Source organism: Hemisphaericaspora subhashii, assembly GCF_019202705.1.
Source record: "Hemisphaericaspora subhashii strain CBS 10753 chromosome Unknown scaffold16, whole genome shotgun sequence".
NCBI lineage: Eukaryota > Fungi > Ascomycota > Pichiomycetes > Serinales > Debaryomycetaceae > Hemisphaericaspora > Hemisphaericaspora subhashii.
In genome coordinates this window covers 157,078-177,435 of record NW_026057435.1, presented here as the reverse complement: position 1 = coordinate 177,435, position 20,358 = coordinate 157,078, and the positions used below count along the sequence as shown (strand labels likewise).

The following is a 20,358-nucleotide window of genomic DNA, read 5'->3' as shown; positions in this document are numbered from 1 at the left end:
GTAGTGGTGTACATATTGTCATCCAAATTCAGTGTTGTAGTGTACCAGTCCTCATTGTCATCAGTAGTAACAACAACTACTCCCGTCTTGGTGGAACCATCTTCATCGGTGTATGTAGTCGTATAAGATGTTGCTTCGAAGTCCAGAGTAGTAGTGTACCAGCTCTCATTTTCATCAGTAGTAACAATCACAACACCTGTCTTTGTATCACCATCTTCATTAACATAGGTAGTGGTGTACATATTGTCATCCAAATTCAGTGTTGTAGAGTACCATTCCTTTTCGGAATTAGTGCTAACGAGAACAACCCCAGTCTGTGTGGCACCATCACCGTCAGTGTAAGTAGTAGTATACAAAGTCTTTTCAAAATTCAGTGTAGTGGTGTACCAGTTGTCGTTCTCGTCGGTCGTAATGAATACCACACCAGTCTTCGCGTCACCTTCCTCATCAATATAAGTAGTAGTGTAAGCATTATGATATGGAATGGTAGATGTGGATGTGTACCAAACACCTTCACTATCCAGGCTTATAATGACATACGCACTGTAAGTAGTTTCCTGTTCGACATACGTTGTGAGATAAGAAGTTTGATTTGGAATTTGGTTAGTTGTAGTGTAAAAGTTACCTTCCGGACGTGTTGTAACAACAACTTCCGCTGAGTAGGTCAGACCATCCGAAACATAAGTAGTATAGTATGTGTGAGGATAGGGATATTCCGATGTAACCCAATTCTTTTCTCCATCTGTATCGGTTACAAGACTGACCAAGGCACTAACTTCCTGATCGTCTTTTGTGTATGTTGTATAGTAATGGTCATAAACTGTTCTAGTCGTAGCATACCAGTATCCCATCTCTGGATCGGTAGTGTGCAAAATCTCAAGCGTTACGGTAAATCTGTCATTACTTACCGTGGTTGTCTCGTATCTAGGGACTGCTCCAGGGTCTGGTGGGAATGCTTGGCATTTGACACAAGTGTCGGGTTCTTTATTCGATTCTTCAGGGACGGGACCATTATAGAAAAGGGCGTTTTCTCCTGATGCGCCATCCTCGGTTCTCCAGATGAATAAGTCTGGGTCGTACCCTAAGCCAATGTCAAAATAATAAATATCCAAGTCTGTCTCATCTAACTTTAGAATCCCGGTTGTCTTGTCGTAAAACAAGTCACCGGCATGGCCGAGCTCAATAAAAGCAATCAGGTTACGATTCCCGAATCCGACTACCTTGTAAGGTTGTTCACGGCCAAAACCTGATTTGTAAAACCGTAACTTAACTGAGGGACCGCGCATAATGATGGTTTGCTCAAACTCTTCGTTTACGGCAAATTGCCAAGTCGATTCCCCTTCAAGGATAATGCACCCGGCTCCAATAAATGAGCCAGTTTGTACGTGCTTCTGGTTTTGAAGGCAAATCGTCCCGTGTTGATACATTTGCCCATCATACGTGAAGTAAACGCCCCCATTTCCAGCTACACGTTGAGTGAATTGTATCAAACCATTATTTGTCCAACTTTTTGATCCGCTTACAGTTTGCAGTGGAAACCCTTGTGAACCATCTGAGCCAATAAATATAGACCCTTCGTTAAAAAACGTTGGCCCGCTAATTGTAAAACTAGCTGATTTTCCCGATTTAAGTGAACTCAAAGCAACTAGTCCGTAGTTGATGAATCGGGCACCTGAAATCTCATCTCCGACCTTGATTTCATTACTAGATGAAACGGTAGCATATAATCCTCCATGGTTAGTGACGCTATTTGCCACTTTAGGACTGGAATTAACAATCTGAAGACTATAAAAGGAGTCCTCATTAATGATATAGTCGTCATTGTCTGAATAAATAAGAACATCAGCGATTTCCTGAGTTTTTTCTCCGTTAATGTTTACTAACACAGCCAAAACTGAGCTCAAAAGGGCTAGGAGATATAACAAAAATAACTTCATATCTCGTTCAAATACAATTATCTTTCTTTTAGTTTGCTATCTAACTTATTAAACGTTGGAATTTAGTTGTAACTATACAGCTATAAGAAGGGAACTTTTAATCTGAACCGCATGGAATTAGCCTTCTATTTATATTTGATTTTAGGGAAGGGCAATGGATGTGAAAGGCGTGTTCGGAGTATTTTCAGGTTTGCGACAATTTCCTTAGGATAGAAAACAATGGCTTGAAGCCCTTTCCGAGTTATTACCTCTTTCCAACTAATTTGTAGAAATGGCCTAGAACCAGGGCTCCTCGAAGCCCTTTCCAGGTTACCAGCGATTTCCAATTTTTTAAAATTTGTAGTAATGTTCAGGAACCAGGGCTAGCTTGAAGTTATTACCAAAGGATAATTCTTCTATGGGCCCCAGACAAGATACTTGCGTTATCTCATGAACCTATACTAGTGGTAGAACCTTACCAGTCGGAAGAAGTGCATTTCAAGGACAGTGAACTTCATGTTGCTCTTAAATGGCCAACTTAGATCGATATTTTAAAATTCCTATATGTGGAAAAATTGTTGTTTTGAGAATCCCCGTGGATTTGTTTTTGTTTTTGTTTTCACTGAACTGTAGCGAAAGATTTCCCCAACGTTTCATATTCATGCTATGACAATACTTATATTTTGTTGATTCCCTCTTTTTTATTGGACGGCAAATACCACAATCAAGCAAGAATCTTCAATTTTTGCTTGCGTTCCTTGATTCTCACATTACTCTGGACTGATTTCATCTGATAAACAATCAATATTGAAAAATAAAGGGAGATAGTGTATCGCACGTTGACTATGTCCGTATAACCACACCTTCTTGCAAATTTTCTTCTTTTGTTTCTGGACTTTCATCTATCAATTTTCGACACGATTCAATTCAAATATTCTTGACAGCAATAAAAAACACACTTGCAAATTCACAATATGGAAGTTGGAAACAGCTGTATGGTTAATTTGGTTCGCAATAGGGCACATAACCTGGTTGGTAGTAAAATGTGCTTCTCTTGAAAACTAAACGTAACTAATAACCAATGTAGATATCATGTTAGCAAAGCGTTTGTGTACTTGCCGTCGGTGAGCTGATCACGCAGTGTTCTGAGCATATGCATGTTATTACAAACCTATCCTTATGGATACATTTGGGTGCCCGCGTATAGCATAATATGGGAATCGATATAAAATGGTGGCTCCAATCAAATCCATGGCTTTTGCTAAGCTTTGAAATCTTTCTTTTATAACCAATTGGAAGCAGATCAGAATTTAAGATTCACTCATTTATGCTAATCTCAAATTTCAGCAACTCTTGTCTAGATCCCCAAGTTTAAGAAAAGGTGTTGCGTAGGCGGCAATGGGGGGCGGTGCTCCTGTGTATTTTATAAAATAAAAATGAAAAAACACTCATAACATTAATTCCCGGAGCCCGTTTCAGTCAATAATTCATAACTCTAACGACAGAGGACGATTTCAAGGAATGGTTAGGTATGCTTTTCGATTTCTTAAGAGTAGTTTATTCTAAGATAAAAAAGAGACAAACATCATTAATTGGAAAATATTTTTTAAAAAGGGAACCTCACTTTCGTTTTTGGAAACATTTTTGACAAAAATGGAACAAAAATGTCACTCCATTCGAATATTGGCCCATATTTACTTTAATAAACCAAATCTAATTGATGGATTCAAACCATATAGAAGTTAATAAATTTACCACTAGTAGCAATGTTCCAAATCTCTATGACCATAAACCAATAATGGAACCAAATTTAATTGATGTTTATCTTAAGGGAATACAGATCGTTTGGTCATTCTGTTCTGTGTGTCGAGCAGCTACGACTATCAAATGAGGACTCTCTTTCTATCTTGGGTTCAGAATATTCTCGCGGCAGTTTCAGCCAATCTCAGGAGTTATTAAACGGCATGGCGTGGTTGTATTCATGGGAATGAGTTAGTGCATTAATAGATTTAGAACGTTTGATCGAACCATAGGATCTGTGCAAGTTAGGATGTTTTTCATTCTATATCCGTTGTGCTTGAGAAATGCTATAACCTGTTGCATTTTCATTCTATATCTCCTGCACTTGAAATTGGACATGATATAACCTTCGCTCACGGTGTCTTCTGATACATTTTCGTCTTTTCGTTTTGAAAGCTCTTCTTGGAATTAATCAATAAACTCGCTTGTGGATGCATAATGTGTAACTCCTAACTGCTTTTAATTGGCGATTTAATTGGCAAAAGCGTATATAGATGTAACCTTCTCGTCAAATATACCTATATAATCTTATTACACGGTTGTGTGCTTGCTGTAGATGGGTTCGTCAGGCCATTTTCTGAGCTTATGAACATACCTGATATATTTATTGGCCACTCGCACATAACATAGCAAGGAATGAATATCATAACACGGTGCCGCTAATTGAATACATGCATTTTGTCAAGCTTTGAAATATTTGCTAGATCGATAATCCGACTGGCAGGGGATCATAATTTAAGTTTGCGTGAATTACAGATAAAATGATTCAAACCATTTCTATCACTAGGGCAACTGTCTTTTTTCAAGCTTAAAGTATGCGTTCAGCGTCTGGGAGAAGTGCTCCTGTGAATCTCATAAAGAATGAAAATGAAGCCGTCCTAACAATGGTATGCCGGAGAACATATCAGGTAATGATTCATAACTCTAAAAAGTAACGAGGTTTCTTTTTGCCTCTAAGTATTGAAAATAAACCTGTCTCTCTCGAAATTGGAAGATTAGGATGAAGAAAAACGTGGCTGTTAGAGATACATCGATATATATTTAAATCGTTATTATAAACAATTGAATAGATAAAACTCTTTTCTCGAAAATTTGTCATCGATTTATTCTCAGATTTGTTTGGTAGTAATTTTCAACCAAATTTTTCTTTAATGAATATGAACACTCACAAACCAATATTAGACCAATGCTCGTATTCCCAACACATAACCTACCATACAAGAAGTCTTGCATTACCACATATTTCATCACTAAGAAGCGATGGTTAGACATATTGAGCTTACTTGGTGAGTAATCCCAAGTTAGCTTGGTCAAAATACAAGAGTTAGAGTCCAGAAAAAATTTGCAGTCAAACAGGAGACAGAAAGACTCTAGTTATAAGATAAATCGTATCTAAATCCAATAATGACTACAAGGACATCTTGAAGATATAAATTCTATTTCAGTTAGTATGTTAAATAGAACACCAGGATACCAAATATGTTTTCCTGGAATAGTTTGCTGTCATTAATTTTAACTGTAGATGACACATAATTTTGGCTCATCAAAAAGAGCCAAGCGTCAACCGAATAAAAATCAAGGATGCAGGTGTTTCAATCTCAGTCATCTCTATTTTCAAGGAGTGGTTATGGCCACGACAATCTCGCCTGGGAGATTTTATCTATGAACGTATGCCCTGGGGTAAAGAATGATTTTTCAGGGCTCGGAATTCTCATTTAATTTACCGGTGGTATTATTTTAAACACAAATCCAGAAATAGTAGTCATAACCAAGGACTTTGGGTCTCCCTACTAAAGTGAACCAAGTGGAATTTATGCCACAACACTAACGTGATGATTATGAGCTTTCCACTAAATACAATGACAATAATCCCTCAACTAGAGGAAAAAAAAAAAGGATTAAATGCAAGATTTATGAAATTGAAATTTTAGCAGCAAAGGAATATATTTCCAGATAGTTGAGGAATCTTCCATGGTGACAATCAAAAAGAAACTTCCTGCAGATGATGTCCTTGATTGCTTCTCTGGTCCATATGAATCCTTCTCTTCGAATGTTTCTGTAATGGCCCCGGAAATTAGTCTCGAATATTCGAATATTCAACAATCTCACTGCTGCTATGTGAGCCATGATAAGTTTACTTATTAATTTGGTTGTAATATCATCTTCTGAATGTATTCTTGCCCTTAATGGATAAATCTTCTGAATGTTTTGTGGTTCATTTCCATAAGAAAGTAGAATCCTTGTCTTCAAATAAGCACAGAATGCGAGCATATGGTCTGTTTTCCTCTTCTGGTATTTCTCGAAAAGAAAACTTTTATTCTTCATTTCCTCGATTATTCTGCTGATCGTCATTTTGTATCTAGTCTTAGTGTTACACACATTCATCTCTTAGGTATTCACTTGGACCAGGTTGTCTTCCGATACTCCTTCTGTAAACTTCAGTTCATAGAAAGTAGTCAAACACCTCAGTTGTACTTGCATTTTATGTCAATTACTAAATCTCATAAGTAAAAAAATTCATTTATTGATGTTTGGATTTTTACTTCGTTGGGATTTTCAAATTTACTCAGCACTAAAAAAAATTAACAATTGATATAAGACAGAGAGAGAGACATAAACAGAGAGAGAGAACGAACGAAGTAAATCTATTAACAAACAGTTATGTCTGAATCAGAAGTTGCACCTTATGGAGGATATCTTGTTAAAACTCTTGATGAAGAAAAGGAAAGAGAGGAATTATTAAAACAACAATCAATTGACATAAATGTCAATGGTCATCCAGAAATAATTAGACCAGAGGCGTTACATCTTCAAGGAGTTGATAGTTTGTCTACTGATGATATCAAAAGTTATATTGACTACTATTTGAATTATAGTCATGTTGTCGATGATACCGATGATGAAGGTATCCATAAGGTAGTCTATCAACAACTCCCAATAGATGAACAATTAATATATAAAGTTGAATGGATTAATGATTCACTGGTCAATATTAGATTTCAAACTCATAAAGATTGTTCAAAAGCATTAAAAGGTTTATCAATTATTCCTTCTAATCCAAATATAGAAACTCTGGAAAAACAATTAGAAAGTCTTGATGATCATACATATGTTTCAAGTATTATACAACAACGGGAAGGTAAACCATACAATCCCATTATTCGATTTCGTAAACAGCAAAACCTTTTGAATAGATTAGGTCTTGAAGCTGAGCAAGCAAAAGAACAATTTGAAAGTGGTGATATGGAGGAGGATGAGTCATCTGTGGTTATTTATTTGAGACAAGCTTTCCAACTGGACCGAAAGGTGAAGAATGCTTCTCAATATTCCCGATATTATTTAATTCATGGTGAACCTGAAAGAAAGCCATACAAGCCAAGGCATAAAAGAAGAGATCGTCCAAGTAGTAACAGACAAAATCAATCTAAGGAACAACATGAAGAAAATGATGATCAAGATTTATTTGCGGGACGATTGGCACAGGTTGGTAGTAGAAGATCTCGTGAGTCCTCTTCCCAACCAACAGATGATGATGACCTCTTTGCACATAAAATGAAAAATAGAGAGAGGTCGAGATCACCAATGAGAATTGATAATGATCATAATGATACTTATAGAGAACGTTAAATCTTTTGTAAATTTACTTTATTTTTGAATCCTTTTGTATTCTAAAATTGTGACAACTATTTAATTTCCTTCTTGACCAAAATCATCAGTGAATTTAATATGAAGAGCGATATCTGCTTCATTGACTGTAGGTCTATTATTTTTGACAGCCTTTATGAAATCTTTAATTGTTAATGGTGGTTCTTTTAATTCATCAGTTCCAATATCCATCCAATTCATTTCTCTAGCACCCTCGTCTCCTGGTGAACACGGAGTGAACCGCTCATTTCCATCCTCATCCAAAGCAGGCTTGAAATGCGTTGCTTGTTGAATTTTACGAATTGGTTGCATTAAAGCGTCTCTAACCACAATGGCAACATCATGACCAGAATATCCATCTGTCATTTCTGCTAATGTTCGTAAATCATGTGGGGTACATTCACAAGGGACTTCACCGATATTTATTTCAAACATTCTTGTCCTAGCTTCAACATCGGGTAATGGGATATAAATTCTACGTTCAAATCTTCTTCGAATAGCAGCATCTAATTGCCACGGGATATTTGTTGCTCCTAAAACTAAAACTCCTTGAGAATCATTACCAACTCCATTCATTTGTACTAATAATTCAGTTTTAATTCTTCTCAGTGCTTCACTTTCCCCTTCACCTCTAGGTCCACATAAAGCATCGACTTCATCAATAAATATAATAGAAGGTTTATTTTCTCTAGCCATTGTGAATAATTGTTTCACTAATCTTTCTGATTCCCCCATCCATTTTGATACTAAATCAGATGAAGAAACACTAAAGAAAGTAGAATTTGCTTCTGTTGCCACTGCCTTTGCTAAATAAGATTTACCAGTACCTGGAGGACCATATAATAATATTCCAGAAGTTGGTTTTCTATTTCCAACAAATAATTGAGGGAATTTGACTGGTAATATAACTGCTTCTTTAAGTGCTTCTTTTGCTCCATCTAATCCAGCAATGTCTGACCATTTAACATTTGGGTTTTCCGAAAGGATAGCACCTGCCAATGCCCCTCTTAATTTCTTGGTATCAGCGTCATCTTCATCTTCACCACCTCCACCTGTGCCTGATTTCTTTGCTTTAGTAGAACCATTTACTGAACTTTCTGCCGAGTTTGATTTATTTTGTTGTTTTTCCAAATGATCTTTCAATTGTTCTGCTCTTGTCAAATATTCCGTGAATTTTGATTTGACAAGTTCTTTTGATTTGGGATTCTTTTCATATTTGATTGCTAACATCAAATAATCTAGACCATTGTAATATAGTTTGTATGCTTCTTCATAACGAGTCGCAGTATCAGCATCAATTGCCTTTTGAACTAATTCTATTCCTTTACTTAAAAAATCTGATGCTCCTGACATATGTGTGCGTGGGGGAGGGGGGGAGGGCGAATGATGTTAATTTATTATTGTTTTGTTTTGTGTTGCTGTTGTTGTTGTTGTTGTTGTTGTTGTTGTTGTTGATGCTGTTGATCTATTAAAAGTTATGTGGTAGCTGTTGATTGTACTTTGCTTCAAGCGTGGGAGTCGGTTATTAGAGAAAGTAAAGAGGTGAAAATCCACTGCATTGGAATAATTGACTTCAACAATCACAAAATAAAAAGAAAGAATCCAAAAAAAAAAAAAAAAAAAAAAAAAAAAAAAAGAGTTAAAATAANAAAAAAAAAAAAAAAAAAAAAAAAAAAAAAAAAAAAAAAAAAAAAAAAAAGAATATTGGGTCGTGTAAAATGTCTAATTTATATTTATATATAAATACTAAAAACCTTCTAAATTTCATAAACTAAGATTTAATTGGAATAAGATGATTATCTGTTATTATAATAATAATAATAATTACCTTGATGAATGAAGAAAGATGAAATATTTATTTATTTATTGAATTTATTTATTTATTTATTGACTAAATTTTGCAAAAAATTTATCAATAAAAAGAAGAATAATTGCAAAAAATGATAACTTAATAAACTTAACAATTCACTATAATAGTGCTAACTCACAATTATTAACTAAATTGGACAAATAACAAGAAAGATGTATGTTATCGGCAATGTCCCATAATATAAGATATATTCCTAGATTAAGTCGTCGGATAAACTCGACATCAACTCCCAACAATGTGTATCCTTAAACAATAATCACGTGACACATTTGATAGGCAATAATTTCATTTTGATTTAATGGTATATGGTGTGTAAAGCTAAAGGGGAATGTGTTTCCAATAGATGTCAACTGAATATTATTGTGGGGTAAACCCATATACTACACTAGCTCTTAGTTGTTTAGTATCCAATTGACAATTAAAAATGTAACATCGCGCACATATCTAGTTTGGAATCCAAGGGTCTAAACGGGGAAATATTGCCAAGCTCTGTGAATAATCCAACTTTCTCTCCTCTCCTTGGAAGCTATTGTTCTGATGATCACAATTTTGATTTTCTATTGTTTTTAAAGTTAGAGTGATAAAGATGGGTGCATGTACTACCATGTCACAAATATATGATCATTTTTGATATCATTATCATTGTAGTACATAAGAACTATACGGCTCGTCATTATTAACCTTACCCCATTTGACAATGTGTTTCACTTTTAATCTTTTAAATTGTTTAATTGTTTAATTGTTAATTGTTCTTTTTTTAATTTATGTTTATGTTGCAAGAAAAACTTAAAAATGTAACGTTGTAGTTATACCTTTACAATAAAGTTTTAACAACAACCAACCAAAGAAACTAAGAACGAATAAAAAAAATTCACAACAAGTACAATTTAGAGAAAGGGGGGGGGGATATTGATATTTGGAAAATAAACAACTGGAGTACTAGATAATACAATGGGTATCTAAATGATTGTATCACCCTTTTCAAGTATAAATAGATTACCTTTCCCTCTTGACGTTTGTAGAAAAAGGGTTTATATTAATCAACAATTATGATTATTAAATCAATCTATTTTACCATTTGGTTATTCATTGGGTTAACTTGGGCAATTAAAGCCAACCCATTACCAATTCCTCAAAATATTACTTGGTATGGAAATGAACCAATTATAATCAATTTAGATTCATTAGATATTCAATTATTGGAATCAAATTCAATTATTCAAGATGCATTTTATCGAACTATTAAAACTATTCAGAGATTAAAATGGTATCCTGCCACTTTTGAACAACCGATTCCTGAATTTGAATCAATCCCAGCTCCTCCTTCTCCTCCTCCATTTGATAAAAGAAATTATCGTATTCAACAATGTTTTGGTTTACAATCGATAATTATTGACGTTAATGATTTTGAAGCTGATTTACAATTAAGTGTAGATGAATCTTATACATTAGATATAAATGAACATGGATTACATATTTCTGCAGATACAATTTGGGGTGTTTTACATGCATTCTCTACTTTACAACAATTAATCATTTATGAAAATGGATTATTTCAAATTGAACTGAGTGTAAGTATTATTGATTATCCAAAATATAAACATCGTGGTTTAATGATAGATTCTGGTAGAAATTATTTATCAATTGATTCAATTTTACAACAAATTGATATAATGTCACTTTCAAAAATGAATTCATTACATTGGCATTTAGTTGATTCTCAAAGTTGGCCAATTTATTTAAATGCTTATCCAGAAATGATTAAAGATGCTTATTCCCCCCGGGAAATTTATACTAAACAAGATATATTATATGTAATTGATTATGCTTTTGCTAGAGGGGTTAGAGTAATTCCTGAAGTAGACATGCCAGGTCATGCCCGTGCTGGTTGGAAACAAGTTAATCCAGAAATTGTCACTTGTGGTAATTCATGGTGGTCAAATGATTATTGGGCAAATCATACTGCTGTTGAACCACCTCCAGGACAATTAAATATCTTACTACCAGATACTTATGAAGTTATTAAGAATGTTTATCAAGAATTAAGTGATATATTCCTCGATGATGTTTTCCATGTCGGTGCTGATGAATTACAATCAACTTGTTATAATTTTTCTAGTTTAATTCAAAATGAATGGTTTTCGAAAAATAAAACCATGAGTCAATTAACTCAACATTATATTGATTTAGCTTTACCAATTTTTTATAACGTATCTCAAAATCGAAAATTAATGATGTGGGAAGATATTGTTACAACACCAGAAGGGGTAAAACAATTACCTCGTGAAAATCTCATTTTACAATCATGGAGTGCTGATCCACTTGCAGTGAAAAACTTAACTCGGGATGGATATGATGTTATTGTTTCGCTGTCACTGCATTTATATTTAGATTGTGGTTATGGAGGTTGGGTTACTAATGATCCAAGATATCTTGATACCTCTGACAACCTAGAATTCAATAATGGTTTGGGTGGAAGTTGGTGTGCTCCATATAAGACATGGCAAAGAATCTATGATTATGATTTCGCCATGAATTTAACTGATACTGAAGCTGCCCATATCATTGGAGCAGAAGCTGCACTTTGGTCAGAACAAGTTGATTCCACTGTCTTGACATCTAAGATCTGGCCACGTACTGCGGCATTGGCAGAATCAACCTGGAGTGGTAACCGTGATGGTAATGGAAATTTAAGAACTAATTGGTTAACTTCTAGAATTCTTAATTTTAGGGAATATTTAGTTAGTATGGGATATGGTGCTTCTCCATTAGTACCAAAATTCTGTTTACAAAATCCTCACGCTTGTGATTTGTATAAGAATCAAACTGTATTGAATGGTTACTAAATTAATTTTTTTTTTTTTAGTTTTGGGCTTTCCCACCAACCTCATCTCATCTCATCTTCATCTTCTTTAAAGTATGTATGAAATAGATAACTTATTAAATGATTCAATAAATGAATTATCTAAACAGGAGTATAGTAATTTTGATAAGTATCTTGGTGAGATTGGACAATTGATGCAAAGAAATGATTTAACCGCTTCTACTCAACTGATCCAAAATGTTCTTAACTATATACCCAACCCCAATGAAGTGATTGAATTAAGATTATTTCGAGCCTTATTAGTTCTTATAAGAAATATAGCAACTTCCATATCAGATGAGAATGTATTTGTCTCGGCCATATCCAGTTTCATCAAGTTTTCTCAACTACCAAATAATAATAATGAATGGATATTGAAAACATCAGAAATCTATTGGCAATTATTAGCCAACTTTCCTCGAAATACATCTGTAGAACCATTGAATGATATTTTCCAGGATGTAAATGATGACTTCAAATCTCCAATTATTCATCTTCTATTTAGACAATTCTATACAGAAGATTCAACTATTACTAATGAGAAATTATTACAATTACTTAAATTATCACCAAAACAGAATCATCTTCTTGAATATATTTATCATTTATATACAACATTACAATTGCATGAATCAACATTAGATCATGATTCTTCAATGTTAGTTCATTTACTTTATGATATTATAACTCATGAAAGTTTTGGCAAATGTATTCAAGGGAATCAACCATTCTTGATTCATTGGCTAGAATTAACTAGAGATATTATTCAAACTAAAGATAATTGGAATAATTTTGAATTAGTTGCTTTGTTGTCATGGAATTTAGAAATATTTATGAATTATTCTCAATTATTAATTGATAATGAAGATCTTAATAATGTTGAATTAGAATCAATTCTTGTAAACAATTTAAATATACTTGCAGAATTATCAAAATTTAATTTAATGAAAGATTTCATTAAACATCAACAGACGGATTTCTTAGCTCGATTGATTAAATTGTTTAAGTTGCTACATAATAAAATATCACCAATAAAGTTATCAGATAAACAGAAGATCCAACAACTTAAGTATCCAGAAGTTAAAACATTTATAATTATAATCATTTCTTATTTAACATATGAATCATTTGAAATTCAAGAACAAATAAGAACTTTAGGAGGTTTATCATTAATATTATCTAATTGTATAATTGATGATAATAATCCATTTATAAAAGAACAAGCAATAATTTGTTTAAAATATCTTTTATTAAATAATTATGAAAATCAAAAGTTTGTTGGAGAATTAGAAGCCAAAAGAGTTGTTGATGATCAAGTATTACAAGAAGTTGGATATGAAGTTGAAGTAATGGATGGTAAAGTAGTTGTTAAGAAGAGGAACTAAATATACTTAATACTTTAATATATCAGTAATTTTTTGTTTAACTTTTTCAACATTTGCTTCATCAATAAATGTAATTCTCTTTTGTTTTGAACTTAAAGCTTTTAATTCATTTGGTAAAACATCTTTTTCAAATGAATATTGTTCAAATGTATCAAGAGCTTTATTAACAACTTCTGAAAATTTAGCTGGATGAGCAGTTGCCAAAGAAATATATTGAACATTTTCTTGGGAATCATCTTTAGCCATAAATCTATAAGAAGTGGTAACACCAACAGAAGTATGAGGATCAACAACATAATTTTCTGGATGAGTTGAATAAACTGCTTTAATTGTTTTAACAGTATCTTCATCAGTTACTCTTTCTGAATCAAAAATTGATTTAGCAACATTGACAAGTTCAATTGGAGCATTAAATTTACCAGAATCTTTTAATTGTTGCATCCAACTATTTAATAACTCTCCAGTTTTTAAATCATCTCCATTGGTAATAGTATCTCTAATTAAATACCATAATAATCTTTCAAAATTTGATGAGATTAAAATATCCATTGCTGGTGAAAAAGTTGCCTTTACACCAATTGTTTGTAATTTAGCATATTCACCAGTTTTCATAAATCTATCCAATATATCATTTTCATTAGTAGCAATAATTAATTTATCAACTGGTAATCCCATTTTATAAGCATAATAACCTGCCAATATATCACCAAAATTACCACTTGGAACAACAAATCTAATTTTAGCATCAGTTTCTACTAATTCTTTTTGTAATTGGAAATAAGAATAGAAATAATAAGTTTGTTGAGCTAAGATTCTTGCCCAATTAATTGAATTAACAGCTCCAACATGATATTTTTGATTAAATTGTTCATCACCAAAGATTTGTTTAACAATATCTTGACAATCATCAAAAGTACCATTAACTGAAAAACAATGAACATTTTCATCTTCAACAGTAGTCATTTGTTGTTCTTGAATAGGACTAATTCTACCAGTTGGATATAATATAAATACTGATACATCAGTTTTACCTCTTAAACCATAAATTGCCGCTGAACCAGTATCACCTGAAGTTGCACCAACAACAGTAATTGTTTCTCTTTCGGTTTCACTTTTATTGGCATTTCTTCTTTTTAAGAAATATTCAAAAAGATTACCAACAAATTGTAATGCAACATCTTTAAATGCATAAGTTGGTCCATGAAATAATTCTAATATATATAATTTATCTTGTAATTTTTTAATTGGAGTAATTTGATTTGATCTAAAAGTTGAATAAGATTTTGTAATTAATTCAATTAAATGAAAATCAGGAATTTCTTTTGGATTAATATATAATCTTAAAATTTCAAATGCTAATTCATTAAATGTTAAATCTTTCCAATCTTCTAAGAAATTGGTTGGTAATTTTGGAATTGAACTTGGTAAGAATAATCCACCATCTGGTGCTAAACCAGTCATAACAACATCTTCAAAAGATAATGCTTGTTCTTGACTTGAACGAGTAGATCTATAAACTTGTGATGACATAATTGATATTGTTAGTTTATTGATGAAAGAGAAAGACAGAAAGAGAGAAGGAGAAAGTAAGTTAAATTATAAAATGAAAATTTTCTGAAATTATTGTAAGTGCCGTTTCCGGCAGTCAAATCAAATTCAAATTGAGTCATTATTTTTTTTTTCTTTAAATCCAATCACGTGATCTAAGTCATGTGACTTAAGTGTACATAAAAAAAATTTTTTTTTTTTTATTAAAATCAACTTTCATTGAATAAGAAAATTATTATGTGTGTGAGTATATATGAAAAACCCTTATAATAAATTTATTATTCTTGTTGGTTTTTTTATTTATTTTATTAACAATATCCCAATGAATATTATACGATGTTCATCATATCAATATAGATGGAATATTATTACTACTACTACTTATCAACCTTTAATTATCCGTAAATGGTTATCTACTGTAACATCTACTACTACCACTACTACTAGTAGTTCTACAACTACAACAACCACCAGTGATAGTGGTAGTAGTCCACGAACTACTCCTTATTCAGATAAACATTATCAACCAATTATATCAGAAGGATTTGCCGGATTTGATAAATTAATAATACCAAAAGATTTCCAAGCTCCAAATCAAGAATTAACTGTCGATCCCAAACTGATAAAACAACAACAATTACAATCAATTGTTGAAAGTTTTAAAGGTCCAATTGAAGTTTCAATAGGTTATGGTTCAGGTATACTTCCTCAAAATGGATATTCATCCACTGATACTAGTGACAGCGATAGTAGTAGTATTAGTACTACTAGTAGTACCAACGGCACTCAATTAGATTTCATTCATTTAGTTAAAAATAGTCAACAATTTCATCAACAAAATCTTAAACAATTCCCCGAACATTATTCATTTAAATCATTATCATTAATAAAATTAATTCAAGGAAATGGCATATATTTTAATCCTTATGTCACCATAAATAATCATTCAATAAAATATGGTATAATATCATTAAAATCAGCATTTTCTGATTTATGTGAATGGAATTCATTTTATTTTGCTGGTAGATTACAAAAACCAGTTAATATCTTATTAGATCATGATATTAGATTAAAATTCTTAAATCAATATAATTTAAAAACAGCAATGACAGTAGCAATATTCATATTAGATAAACGAGAATTTAATGAATTTGATTTATATAAAACAATTACTCAATTATCATATTTAGGAGATTTTAGAATGTATATTGGAGGAGAGAATCCAAACAAGATTGATAATATTGTTGTTAAACAATATGATTATTTTAAACATTTATATGAACCAATATTACAATATTTCATTAAGAATAATTATTTAGTAATTGTTGATAATAATCAAGAAAATAGAATCTTTAGAAAGAATTTACCAAATAATTATAAAATTAAATTATTAAGTGGATTACCATTAGGTTTTAGACAAAATTTATATAAACATTATTATGAAAAATCAATTAAAGAAATTGCTAATGATGATAAATTAGGTCAAAATATGATTAAAGTTATAACCAAGATTATTCAAATTAGTTCAATTAAACAAGCAATTAAAGGCATTTTCACTGCTGGATTAATTAAATCATTGAAATATGCTTTAGCAAAACAAATTAAGTTTTGGAAAGGGAAATTGAATAAAAAGGGTTGAGCCCATATCATTGTAAATATATAATAATATCATTTTTGTAAATATAATATCATTTTATTTAATAGAGTTATGGATATTAGTTCCAGAGGGGGGAATCAGGGTCTAGAAAGATTTGTATACTTGTATGAGACGTTTCGCTTATGATTGCAACAACAATCAATTGTCTGTCAACTTATGCATATATGCAAAAAACAAGTATCATAAGGGTAGTCTTAGAATTTGGAGTGATGATATCTACAAGAACCAATTTGTTGTTACATGCAGACCCAGGGGGCCGTTGATAGTTTATTTAATTATCATGGAAATAGTGAACCCCTATTTGTGATATCAAAGATAACGAAAGTAACAAGATGTCATTTTCTTTACGTAACGTTCAATTGTTTGTTGGGGATTGAAAATCTTATCAATTCCTCTCCTCATTTAAACGATAGTAACAGTACAGTAGATACATGCCTCGGATAATGGGTTTCATTTTTTTAGACGCGTCTCGGTTGATTTATAAATTCAATTCTCGGATAATTAAACCGAAAAAGCAATTTCCCTTTCAATTCTTCTAGATTAACATCCATTTCTCCAATTTTTTTTAATTAAAAATTGTTGGTGTATCTTTTTGACACATTTTATAATTTTGTTGGTTTTTTTTTTTGGTACTTAATAAATTAAACGTTGTTTATCGTGCATTTGATGTAATTCCGCATTTTCTTTGTGTCGTGTCCATACTCAACAACATGACCCCCCTCCTTCTCCTTTTCCTTCCCTCGTAGAAGTAACTCAAAACCAAGCTGGACAAGAAAAAAGAATTGTTTTGTTGAGTTGTGATGTGTGTAAAATTAATCCGATTAAAACATAAAACCGTTTTAAATCAAAAAATATTTTTAATCTCCCGTAAATATCCGAGTAATACTTAATCAATTTTTGTTTGTTAAGGGAGAAGGAAAGAAAAACAACATCTAACAGGATAAATCAAACACCTCAACGATAAAAGTCAACACTCACTTCTAATTTAATGTTGTAGATAGTGATGAAGTTTGATAATCTATTTCATTTCATTAAATTGAGGTTCTTATTGTCATTTCGTATAAAATTGTTGTACTGTATCGTATAAATTTCATTTTATCTAATTATAGAAGAAAGAAGAACAATTTGGTTACAGCCTCACTTGGTAGCAAAGATAAGGAGGGGTATCTATTTCTCCTCTTTCTTTTTATACGATGACTTAATTGATGAGTCTAACTAACGACATTTTTTTTTTTTATTGTTGCCTCAAAAAAAAAACAATTAATCCAGCAATGAGCATCATCATCATCTCCTTTAGAATATTAACAAGTACTATTTACTAGAGAAACTCAATTGAAGCAATAGTCAATCAATTGACTACTAAGGGTTTTACATAAATGCATGTTTTGTATATTTCTATAAGTAAATATAATTAATTATAATCAAGTAACAAAAGAAAAGCTAGCTATATATATTATCACTCCCTTAGTTTTTTAGAATTTTTCATCCCAAGATTTCAATTTCATAGTTCCATTCTCTTGGAAATTCAAATGCATCTTGAAAGCATCTCTTAAAATATGTGGTTCATGTAATGTCTTCTTCTTAGTACAATAAAAGATTGCTCTATCATAATAATCTTGTATTTGTGCTTTATAATCTGGATGAACAACATTATCAATTATAACTTGTGCTCTTGCCTTTGGTGCTAATCCTCTTAAATCAGCTAAACCTTGTTCAGTAACAATAACATCCAAATCATGTTCAGTTTGATCAACGTGTGGAGCCATTGGAACAATACATGAAACACCAGTTGGATCAGTCTTTGAAGGTCTTGCTGATGGAGTATGCATAACTGATAATTTAGCATTACGTAAGAAATCAGCCGATCCTCCTAAACCATTCAACATACGTGATCCCATGACATTGGTAGAATTGGCATGAGCATAAATATCAACTTCAACTGGAGTATTCATAGCAATAACCCCTAAACGACGAATAATTTCTGGGGAATTTGAAACAACTTGTGATCTAAGACATAATTTTTTAGTATAAGTATCCCAATTGTCATAAAATTTCTTAAAACCATCTTCAGTTAATCTAATAGATGTTGCAGTAGCAAAATCTAATGATCCACTTTCAAAGAAATCTAAAAATGAATCTTGTAAAACTTCAGTCCATACTGATAAATTCTTAAAATTAGATCCTGCTAATCCTTCAACAACTGCATTAGCAATATTACCGATACCTGATTGTAATGGATGTAAATTAGCTGGCATTCTACCCATTTTAACTTCATGTTCCAAAAATTCAATCAAATGATTAGCAATGGCTTTAGATTGAGCATCACTTGGAGTATTTGGTGGGACTTTATCACCACTAGTACTTTCGACAATAGCAACAACTTTTTCAGGATCAACTGGAATATAAGTTTGACCTATTCTATAATCAGAAGTAGTATGAGGATATGGTTGTCTAAATGGTGGTTGTACTGGCATATCTATATCATGAATACCTTCAAATGATGGAGTATGAGTATTGACTTCAATAATAATCTTATCAGAAACAGAAATCATTTCTGGTGATGCACCAACAGCTGGACCTGGAACAATACCACCATCTTCAGTAATTGCAGTAGCTTCAATAATAGTATAATCTAAATTACTACCATTTTTCTTATCTCTTGTATAATAACCATAAGTTAAATCTTGAGGGAACATGGATAAATGTTTATCAAAGAATTGTGTTCTACCATCATTAATAGCAGCAGCAATTGGTTTACCAACTTGATGAGGAGATCTAGTTAAAATCATATTATTTTCGGCCCATCTTCCTTCTTCTGGACCAGCACTGGCACCAACAAATAAATTAAATGCCAATTGACCTTGTAAATTGTTTTTTTCAACATGATCTACTAATGCAGTTGGAATAACTTTAGGAGCACCAACCCCAGTAAAACCTGACCAACCTAAATATTGTCCATGTTTAAATAAATCAAGACATTGTTCTCCTGTTCTTAATTTCTTAAGATATGGAGCATATCTAACTCTTTGTTTTAAAATTGCTGACATAGTGGAATTGAATGGAAACTTAAAGAAAATAACCAGAGAAAAGGAAGAATTGAAAATTTGAATTGAAAAATTCCCAAAGGGAAGAGAATTGAATGATAATTTATATTAATTATTAAATTGAAAAATGTGTGTAACATCTCAAACGACATTCCATTCTCTCCTCATTTCTTACGACATTATTATTTTGTTAGCAGCAATTTTTTTTTTGGGGGGAGGGAACGAACGAACGAACGATTGAAATATTTTTGACAGATAGAATCTATGGTACTGCATAAAAGACTGGCCAACATTTTTTCTATTTTGTTGGCAGGCTGATTATCTGACATACACACTATACTATACATGTAAAGTAGAGGAGGGGCATTGAGATGAGATTAGATGCCGCCCTGTAGTTTCAGATCATATTGCCCATTTTCGAATTATTAATTTAAACAATTATAAATTAAAAATCTTAAGTCTGCTTAAAGGGTTTTTCCACGGAAATTTTTATTTTTTTTGTTTTGGACTTTAAAGTTTATTTTTGTACACAATTCCACCAAAATTCCATAGCCCATTTATTTTATTTTTGGTAAAAAGACGAGATCGGAATTTAATCCTTTTGTAACCGGAAATTATTATCCCGAGACT

General features: G+C 32.0%; 8 protein-coding genes across 8 annotated transcripts; 4 read left to right on the top strand and 4 right to left on the bottom strand. All coding sequences in view use genetic code 12, as the record gives it.

The window, feature by feature from the left end:
* Positions 1 to 2,434, bottom strand: J8A68_005620 (uncharacterized protein; the record flags this gene model as incomplete). Its single annotated transcript, XM_049409706.1, has 2 exons — positions 1 to 1,853; positions 2,396 to 2,434. Coding segments are annotated over 2 exons (1,892 nt in total), but the record flags the coding sequence as incomplete, so codon positions are not given.
* Positions 2,435 to 6,377: 3,943 nt separating this feature from the next.
* Positions 6,378 to 7,343, top strand: J8A68_005619 (uncharacterized protein; the record flags this gene model as incomplete). Its single annotated transcript, XM_049409705.1, has 1 exon — positions 6,378 to 7,343. The coding sequence occupies one exon, from the start codon at positions 6,378 to 6,380 to the stop codon at positions 7,341 to 7,343; it is 966 nt and encodes a 321-aa protein (XP_049261177.1).
* Positions 7,344 to 7,403: 60 nt separating this feature from the next.
* VPS4 (AAA family ATPase) lies at positions 7,404 to 8,714 on the bottom strand (the record flags this gene model as incomplete). Its single annotated transcript, XM_049409704.1, has 1 exon — positions 7,404 to 8,714. One exon carries the CDS (start codon positions 8,712 to 8,714, stop codon positions 7,404 to 7,406), a length of 1,311 nt encoding a protein of 436 aa, XP_049261176.1.
* Positions 8,715 to 10,280: 1,566 nt separating this feature from the next.
* Positions 10,281 to 12,077, top strand: HEX1 (Hex1p; the record flags this gene model as incomplete). The annotated part of the gene is made up of 1 exon (XM_049409703.1): positions 10,281 to 12,077. The coding sequence occupies one exon, from the start codon at positions 10,281 to 10,283 to the stop codon at positions 12,075 to 12,077; it is 1,797 nt and encodes a 598-aa protein (XP_049261175.1).
* A 73-nt stretch (positions 12,078 to 12,150) lies between these two features.
* On the top strand, positions 12,151 to 13,479 carry J8A68_005616 (uncharacterized protein; the record flags this gene model as incomplete). The annotated part of the gene is made up of 1 exon (XM_049409702.1): positions 12,151 to 13,479. The coding sequence occupies one exon, from the start codon at positions 12,151 to 12,153 to the stop codon at positions 13,477 to 13,479; it is 1,329 nt and encodes a 442-aa protein (XP_049261174.1).
* Positions 13,480 to 13,485: 6 nt separating this feature from the next.
* Positions 13,486 to 15,009, bottom strand: THR4 (threonine synthase; the record flags this gene model as incomplete). The annotated part of the gene is made up of 1 exon (XM_049409701.1): positions 13,486 to 15,009. One exon carries the CDS (start codon positions 15,007 to 15,009, stop codon positions 13,486 to 13,488), a length of 1,524 nt encoding a protein of 507 aa, XP_049261173.1.
* A 340-nt stretch (positions 15,010 to 15,349) lies between these two features.
* Positions 15,350 to 16,666, top strand: PTH1 (putative phosphatidate cytidylyltransferase; the record flags this gene model as incomplete). Its single annotated transcript, XM_049409700.1, has 1 exon — positions 15,350 to 16,666. The coding sequence occupies one exon, from the start codon at positions 15,350 to 15,352 to the stop codon at positions 16,664 to 16,666; it is 1,317 nt and encodes a 438-aa protein (XP_049261172.1).
* Positions 16,667 to 18,156: 1,490 nt separating this feature from the next.
* On the bottom strand, positions 18,157 to 19,731 carry ACH1 (acetyl-CoA hydrolase; the record flags this gene model as incomplete). The annotated part of the gene is made up of 1 exon (XM_049409699.1): positions 18,157 to 19,731. The coding sequence occupies one exon, from the start codon at positions 19,729 to 19,731 to the stop codon at positions 18,157 to 18,159; it is 1,575 nt and encodes a 524-aa protein (XP_049261171.1).
* Positions 19,732 to 20,358: the final 627 nt, after the last annotated feature.